Below are 8,805 nucleotides of genomic sequence, written 5' to 3' on the forward strand. Positions count from 1 at the left end.
GGGGCGCGGGGGCCTGGGCCTCTGCCGGGCCAGCCATGCTGTGGCCGCCATGCCGAGCGGGGACCGGGTGGCGGTCAGCGTGTCCGGCCACGTGGAGGTGTACAACATGGAAGGTAGCTTGGCCACGCGGTTCATCCCCGGGGGCAAGGCCAACCGGGGCCTGCGGGCACTGGTGTTCCTGACCACCAGCCCCCAGGGCCATTTTGTAGGGTCCGATTGGCAGCAGAATAGCTTGGTAGTCTGTGATGGGCTGGGGCAGGTGGTTGGGGAGTACCGGGGACCTGGCCTGCATGGCTGCCAGCCGGGTTCCGTGTCCGTGGATAAGAAAGGCTATATCTTTCTGACCCTTCGCGAGGTCAACAAGGTGGTGATCCTCGATCCGAAGGGCTCGCTGCTTGGCGACTTCCTGACGGCCTATCACGGCCTGGAAAAGCCCCGGGTGACCACCATGGTGGACGGCAGGTACCTGGTCGTGTCCCTCAGTAACGGCACCATCCACGTCTTTCGGGTCCGCCCTCTTGACAGTTAAAGGGCTGGGACTGGGGATGGGGGGGGGGAGGGCAGGAAATGAAGGCGGGGAGAAGGCAGGCAGGGCCGCCCAGGAGATGTGGCGGCCAAGGGCATTTTCTCAGAGGGCAGGGGTTGACAGCTTTTCACAATTTGAAGTGCCAAACCCCTGTGCAGGTGCAGGGATAGGGACCAAGCAGGGTTGGCATGACCATAATTCTCAGAAGCAGAGGAGGAGGGGTTGGAGAGGTGCTGGGCATTAATGCCTCTTGCTTTTGAATTGGGGGGGGGGGTGTGGTGACTGCCACTGCCGCTACCATAGAGTCTAGGTTTCCAAGATATGTAAACTAGTTCTGATTTGCGTTCTTCTTCAAAACCATTCCTGATGGGGTGGCCCGGGGAGAGGCCTGGGGAGGTGGGTAGAGATTGTCCTTGGAGCCAAGAAGGGCTCAGGTTATGTCGATTACGTACTTTGCAGAAGAGAGCTGAGAACCCGTTCTTCTCCAGCTGGAAGGGGACAGGCTAGGTTAGCAGGGGCCTGAGATTTTGAACCCGGCAGTCAGTGGCATCTTTCACCGCAGAGACGGAAGGGCTGAGGTCATTCATTGCCTTCAGCCACAGCCGGCACATTGCGGCTCCTCCTCCAACAGTAGCACCCCCCAGTGAAGAACAGGGTGGGCTTTGTAGGGGACCAAGTGCAGACACTACCCCAGGGCAGTGGATGTTCACCTTAAAGCCCCTGAAGAGAATGTGCTGTTAGAAAACGGAGCTGGTAGGGCTGGAGTCTAAAACGCAGCACTTACCTGGGGCCTTCCCTCCAACTTCCCTCACCTCTCACCTCCAAGTCAGCCTGAGGTCAGACCTCTGTAGAATATAAAGTCTCTTCTGTTTTGATGTCTTAATACTTCCTGGAGTTTATTTTTAGCCCCTTCTTAGTTTCCCAGCACAACTCCTTTTGAGAAATTCTGGCTGAACTAAGGTGTTAAAGGCATTTTTGTCTGTATTGCTATTATGGGTGGGGAACACACCTAAGCCTAGAGGCCAGGTGTGGAACTCAGGGGCCAAACCAGTTGGAAGACCTGAGAAGTCAGTAGTGGGGCTGACATGGGCGGAGGAGTGGAAATTGCGTGGAGGGTTCGTGTCAGAAGTGAGCTGTAAGCACGGGCCCTTGGCATGGGCCGTGGCAGTGCTGGAACTGAGGCGGCCATGGCTAGCCAGGGGCTGGTGAGAGATGACCAAAGGGAATCTTAATGTAAGGATCATGGACTGTGAGTGGTCATGGGTACCAGAGAGATTTTGGACAAGTCCAGATGGAAAATACAGGACGTTAGGTGGAGGGAAAAGAAAATCTTTTTCCAGGGAGGTCGTTGATTTGTTTCATGAAGTGAAGGGGGAAATAATCAATGTCGAGTGGATGGATTCAATTACATAAAATTTTGAGATGTGTGCACAGCAAATAATAATGAAGATTAAAGGAAAAATCGACGAGGGGAGGACACTACAAAGCGTTGATCTGAGAGCTGAGTCTCGAGGGTATACAGTGACTTAAAGAGATCTACTTGGTCAAAGGACCAAGTAAGTTGGGTCCCCAGAAGGGAATCTACACAGGCCAGAACACATAAAATGGAAAATAAAATCAATCATTTGCATTCTTCAAAAAAATATTTTTGAAGCTATATCATGGGGAAATAGGCTCCTGGCATGATAAATGCTGCTTCCTGGAGATCGGTTTGGCAGGACTTGACAGGAGTCAAAGAAATGATTGTAAGATGAAGTTACTTCACATTGGGGAATACATTCTGGGAAAAGAACTGAAAAAGGAAAAGGATTTGCAGATAGGTATTTGTGACCACGCTGTATATTATAGTCATTGACAGGAAACAGCTCAGCTCTGGAAGGAATAGCCAAGTGGATTGTGGTCTAGCAGGACAGTGAGTTACTGCCTTCATGTATGACAACTATGAGAACTATTTAGACGATTTTGACTGTGATGCAATCATAAGCAAAAAAAAACTTTTGGATTTCTGATCACATCATTATAGCAGCAAGGTAAAAGCATGTCTGAATAGTTTACTGAGTGTAAACAGGTTCAAAATGTGTAAATAGTGACAGGGGAGGTTGGGTTCTTTTTGAGTTATTTCCTGCTGTTATTTATATATGCACATTTCTACTTCAGTTACTATTGTCCATTAAATAACATATATGCTTAACTGTTTACTGCAGAAAAATACACCTCTATAAATGATATTCAAGAATAACTCCTGGATTTGCAAATGAATGTCAGAATACATGAGACTGTTCTGGCTGGGGTAGGGGTAGAGCAGGAGCAAGGGGAAAATCCTGGTGGGTCTGGACCCAGCAGGGAGGAAAGGCTAGCAGACCAGGGGCCTGTTTGGTGGCTGACCATGGAATGTGCCCTGGGAAGGATTGCAGTGGTCAGGCAGTCCCCACGGATGATCTGTCATTGCAGAACGTCCAGAGGCAAGAGACGGTCTTATTGAGTTCACCAACTCATTCAGACCAACTGGAAACCGAGTTGTGGTTCCACGGAACCAGGTGGTATAGGATGAGTTGCACGAGTGGGGAGACTGTGTCTGTCTTCTTTGGAGCCCTCTCTACAGAGTCAGCACAGTGACGGCTCCTAGTAGGTGCTCAGTAAACATCTGTGGAGTGAATTGGTGTCTAGTAAACAGTGGGACCCACCAAGGTGTCCAAAACCTTGGCTTGTGGGAAATCTCCAGTAGGGGGCACTGTGGACTCAGCCTATCGTAAGCCTTCAGGAGCATGACTCAGCTCTGAGTCACAAAAGAGATGAAATCGGGGTGTCCTGCTTATGTGTCCTGGGGCGTTCTGGCCTCTAAGGGATAAATACCTTCAGGTTAGAACAACAGTTTTGCAGAGCTGCATGGGAACCGTGTGCAGAGAGCCAGGCTGGTGGAATGGCTCCAGCCAGGAGGTGGGAATAGAGAACTTCAGAGGGGAAATACCACCTGGATACAGGAAGAGACTCCCACAGATGTTCTAAAGATGAAGCAGTTGCAGGGGACACCACGAGAGTCCTGGGAACTCAGACTTGAGACAATTGGCAGAAGTACTGCGTTTTCCCGCTGCAGGGCTCGGTCGAGGTGGGAAAGCCACAGCCCTGGGGAAATGTGAGATGGATGGGAAGGATAGCACTGAGCATCATTTTGAAAGGAAAATCCCCAGCCTCCCAACTGTGACCTGGGAATCCTAACAAATCCTGGTGCCGAAAGCACCACCCAGCACTGGGACAAAGAGTTCTTGCTTCAACTACAGATGTTAAGAAATCAGGAACATCATGAAAGATATGACATCCCCCTCACACCCCCGTATTGGACAGTGACAGTTAACTTGATCCATCATTCCTTTTCCTGTTTGGGACTTCCCAGATTGTGTACAAAAGGAGGATGCCATTTAGGTAGAGAAAAGGGGAGTAGAGAACCTCGTTCGTACTTTTGTGCCTAAAAGAGGAAATGAGTGAGGCAGCAGAGATCTGGGTTGAGTGCTGGCTTCCCTGGTGGCTCAGCTGGTGAAGAACCCACCTGCAATGTGGGAGACCTGGGTTCAATCCCTGGGTTGGGAAGATCCCCTGGAAAAGGAAAGGCTACCCACTCCAGGATTCTAGCCTGGAGAATTCCATGGCCTGTATAGCTCATGGAGTCGCAAAGAGTCGGACAGGACTGAGCGACTTTCACTTTCACCTTCTTCCAACTAAACAGCTGTGTGATATTGGTCGAGCTCCCTAACCTCTGTGGACCTGTTTCTACATCAGTAAAAGACCCATCATAATATCCACTGTGCCCACCTCACAGGGTTATCGTGAGGACTGGCTAAGAGGCGTGGAGAATTTTGTACACCCTCAAAGCTCAAACTGGAGGTCTTAGGAAAAATTTTAACCAACTTGTGTTCATAGTACTGAGTTAATGCTTTTCTGTCAGGGTAAGCCTGAAAGGGGATGTGGTATGCATGTGTTGTGAGGGAGGCTCGAGAATGTCTGGGAAGAGCTGTTACCTGCTTCTCTGTTGGAGGAGATTCTTCAGTTCTGCCTTCCAACGTTTATTTGAAGAAGCCATTTGCTAAGACTCAACAGTGACCGTAGGTGCAGAAGGGACCAATGGCCATCTTGCTAAGGCTGAGTTCTGCTCCTAAAAGCCAGCTGAGAATCAGGCTATACTAACCTGTATACTAACACGTAGAAGAAACGGCAAGAGTAGCCCAGTTTTGTTTTTTTTTTGTAAGAGAAGATAACAATTTGGGAGGGATTCGCTCTCCTTTTGCCTTAGTCTTATTATTACTGTATCTATAAAGCCATTCATAGAATAATCTACAGAGATAATATTCCAGTGGGGCCGATGTCCAAAAGAGAAGTCAGAAAACTTCCAAGGAGGTTGATAAGGTTGGTGACCTGAGCTGGGCAGGATGTGGTAAGTGCGTACCAATATCAAGGTATTTTGATCATCTCTCCCAAGCTTCCCTGGTGGCTCAGCGGTGAAGAGTTCACTTCCTGGGTCAGGAAGACTCCCCTGGAGAAGGCAACGGCAGCCCACTCCAGTATTCTTTCCCAGGGAATCCCATGGACAGAGGAGCCTGGTGGGCTGCAGTCCATGAGGTCTCAAGTCGCTAAGACACAACTTAGCGACTACACCAGCACCCAGGAGGGTTAGCTGAGAACTAAAGCCACCTGGAAGTTAAGTGGGAGGTTGGACGCAGGCGCAGAGTTCTGTCTGGGGGAGAAAGTAGCCTTGGACTAACTGGGGCAGGGAGCTGTGAGAGACACTGCTCAAGAAGTTGTTCCCCACAGAAGGATCAGGTTCAGATGTAGGCTTAGAAAGATAGGTAACTTGACCAAAGGCAGCAGATCAAGCCAGCCCAACTGGTTCATGAATATAGTTCAATTACATGAATCCAGATGGGAACAGAAATAGATTTAGAGTGACTGGAAGGGTGGAGAAGGCTCAGCAGGGTCTGGCTGACCTCACCCAAAGCCTAGGTGAGGAATCTGGGACCAGGCAGAGAAGGGCTGTAAAGGCAATTGGGAAGTAGTTTGGGGAGGTTTGGGAAGGCAATCTGACTTCTCTTCGGAGGAAGTTTCGAGCTGATTGGGTTAGCAGCCAAGGGAGATGGGATTGAAAATGGAATTGGGGCCTCCGTACCCTTGGTGTCGGCTCAGCAAATATTTCTTAGTTGCCACTGGCCTGAAGAAGCTATGTTGTAAACTCTTTGATTCCTTTGATTGTGTACTTTATATTTTCCCCCCCTGTTTCTTAATAAATTCCTTTGAAAAATGTGAACCTTTTCTCAGATGGTTCATGCGTGTGCGGAACGATCAACACCCAGGTAGGGAAGGGAATCAGATAGTATGGCTCTCCTGCTATAACTGCGAAGATGCTACCCGGAGCCCTTGGAGACAATCCAGGCGCAGGGTGATCGGCCCTGTCATCATCTGTGTTTCCCCCATCCTCGTCCCAGGCCACTCCTGCCTCTGTAGGACAGAGGGGCCCTCTAGGCAGAGGTCTGCATCTTCCAAGCTCACGTTTCGTGGGAGGGAGCCAGCAGGTGATCTGGCCCAGCAGGACCCCCGAAGTTGTGTGAAAGGAGGTGAATAGAGGGCGCAGGTCAGGGTGGCTGTGCCCATCACTGGTCTCTGCTTGTTTTCTGGTTTACGGGCTCCACCTGACCTGCTGCGCCTGTGATACCACGTTGGCCCCTGCCGGGCTGGGAGGTATCCAGGCTCTAGGAATATCCACCTACTGGCCAAACCTACCCCCTCTGACCTGCTCTCCAAAGTCCCTCCAGGAGTCCCTGACCCTCCTCTCTGAGTCCTGAGCAGGAAGAAGGAAGTTCTCCGGTCCTTACTTGTAATTCACTCAACCTCTGTCCTCCCAGTCAAATGCAGGGATCAAATAGCAGTTACCGAGGGTTGCCTCCCTGCGCTTCACATCCATCGACTGCCAAAATGGAAGTGGCCACCACCAGCACTGTGTTAGAGACGCGGAACCCTAGACCTGGGAGGTTTGCTCATTACAAGCAGATTTTGTTTCTGACCCCAGAGCTTCCCTTTCAAGCAGCTCTGAATCCTAAGCCCATGTCGTTTCCTCGTTCATTGATGAGAGAGCTGAACGAAACGAGATCCCAGGTTCTTCCCTGAGCTAACAGGCCAGGACCCATCCAGGTCCAGAATCTAGACACAGAAAGGGAAGCTTGGCAGTGCCCCGTCTTGTGCTCGTTGCCAGAGCACCCCTTCCCCCACTTGTCTGTTATGACAAGTGATAAGAGAATGCTCTAAGTGGCCCGGTTGGGAAGCAGGAGGTGGGGATGAGGGCCCACCACTGCTGCGGTGACAGCCTGAATAAGAATTCTGCAATTCATCATCTACTGACTCAGCCTGGCTCTGGACCGGCGCCTCTGTGAACCCTGGGGAGGGTGACTCAGCAGCTGAGGGGGCCGGGCGAGGGAGAGCCTGCGGGTCCATGTGAGCGCTGAGTGTTGGGAGAACGGCTTGTTCTAGCTCCAAAGCCCCAAGGCGGATTGTCTGCGCCTGTGGTCAGAAACACGGGCCTCAGTCCCCAGCCATGCAGCCGAGCCTCCTCCCTCAAACCTGGGTCTCTCCTCTGCACTGGAGAAGTCACCGCCCCAGAGGCGGCAGGCCCGTGGCCTCTGCTCATGGCCGTGGGCCTGTCTGCAAGTGGCCAGGCCGCAGACTCTGCAGGGTGGGGAAGTGGGGCCGTGTCACAGGCCAGGCACACAGCTGGACAGATGGTCACAGCATCATTCTTCATCACTGAGGTCAGGGGAGCAGGGCTCTGGCGTCTTGCTTTTGCTTCCGGGTCAACTCAGAAAATGTCTCTTCCTCTTCAGAAAGAGCAGCATCTATTTTCTCTGCCTTGAACCCTACGTTAGGGACATGCTCATTGGAAGAAAAGAGCCAAAGCAAGGAGCCAGCGATCAGGCCCCGAAACCCAGCGTGGAGGCCGGAGGTCCACGCGCAGGATGGCTGCATTCAGACCGCTCGCTTCTCCCCTCCAGCGCCCGCTTCCCACCCATCTCTGGCCGCCCTGACCACTTTCTCACCTCGATTATTCACACACATCCTCACCTGCAAAACCCTTCAGGTCAAGAACTTCTGATTCACACGGAACATTCCATAATCAGGTGTTCTGTAAATACTGGTGAGTGAAAAGACCAAATGAGTGAATTTGTGCTAAAACCTCATCCCTATCACTCACATGGTTGGATGGAACAAGGGGAGGAGCTGGAAATGCTGGGGCAGGCCCGAAGGCAAAAAGAATTTATCCCTTTTCCTTAGGAGGAAGCGTGAGTAACAGTGAAATGATCCAAACTCTGGGGAAAAAAGATGGTAATCTCACTCCTCTGTACTTTTTCTTTGTTTCAGAGCACTTTGACCTCCCAACACGCTGTTTCATAGGATTATTTATCCTGCTTATGGTTTATTGTTTTGTCTCCTTCCCCGGTTTCTACCCCAGGTACAACGCAAGCCCCACGACAGGACAATTTGCCTGTTTTGTGCACTAATACATCCTATGCCTGTAGAATATTGTGTGAGATGCAGTAGACTCTGAATGAACGAATGAATGCAGAAATGAATGAAGGTTATGTGTGGACATTTACTCTGAGAGGCAGTTCTCTCTCCATCCGCTCTGCATTTACCTGTATTAATAAAGTCCAGCAGGTACATTTTATTATCACCCTTGATTTAAAGATGGGGATGGTGAGGTTACATTATGTAAATGGGGTCACGAGGAGCTGGGCAGAGGTCAATGCCAGCCATGGCTGGCTTGGGGCCAACTCTCTACCACTCCCTGGCGAGGCGAGGCACACGGCACCTTCCTGGGAGTCACATCTATTGCTGGCCAAAATCTTGGCTTTCTCTGCCCACTGAAGCCAAATGAAAAATATGGAGACGGGCTTTGGAGGAAATAGAAAGGTGGTTTTAACTCTCAGCCAGCAGAGAGGGGAACCCAGAAGGCTCATGTGCCTCAAGAACTGTGCCCACGTTCCATGAGGAGTCTCTCTGTGTGTGTTAGTCGCTCAGTCCTGGCCCGATTCTTTCCAACTCCACAGACTGTAGCCTGACAGGCTCCTCTGTCCACGTGATTCTCCAGGCAAGAACACTGGAGTGGCTTGTCATTCCCTTCTCCGGGGGATCTTCCCGACCCAGTGATCGAACCCTGGTCTCCTGCATTGCAGGCAGATTCTTTACCCGTTTGAGCTACAGGGACGTCCTTTAGGGGAGAAGTCTAGGGGCTTATGTAAGGC

The 8,805-nt window shown here is 51.0% G+C and overlaps 1 protein-coding gene across 1 annotated transcript in view; it reads left to right on the forward strand.

Moving 5' to 3' along the window:
• TRIM56 (tripartite motif containing 56) overlaps nucleotides 1-5,819 on the forward strand; it is a 9,216-nt gene extending 3,397 nt beyond the window's left edge. Inside the window, exon 6 of the mRNA XM_010832595.1 lies at nucleotides 8-5,819. Within this exon, the coding sequence (XP_010830897.1) occupies nucleotides 8-529 (522 nt within the window). The 3' untranslated portion in view covers nucleotides 530-5,819. The remainder of the gene's footprint in view (nucleotides 1-7) is intronic.
• The last annotated feature ends 2,986 nt before the right edge of the window (nucleotides 5,820-8,805 follow it).

Source organism: Bison bison, unplaced genomic scaffold, assembly GCF_000754665.1.
Source record: "Bison bison bison isolate TAMUID 2011002044 unplaced genomic scaffold, Bison_UMD1.0 scf7180017861528, whole genome shotgun sequence".
NCBI lineage: Eukaryota > Metazoa > Chordata > Mammalia > Artiodactyla > Bovidae > Bison > Bison bison.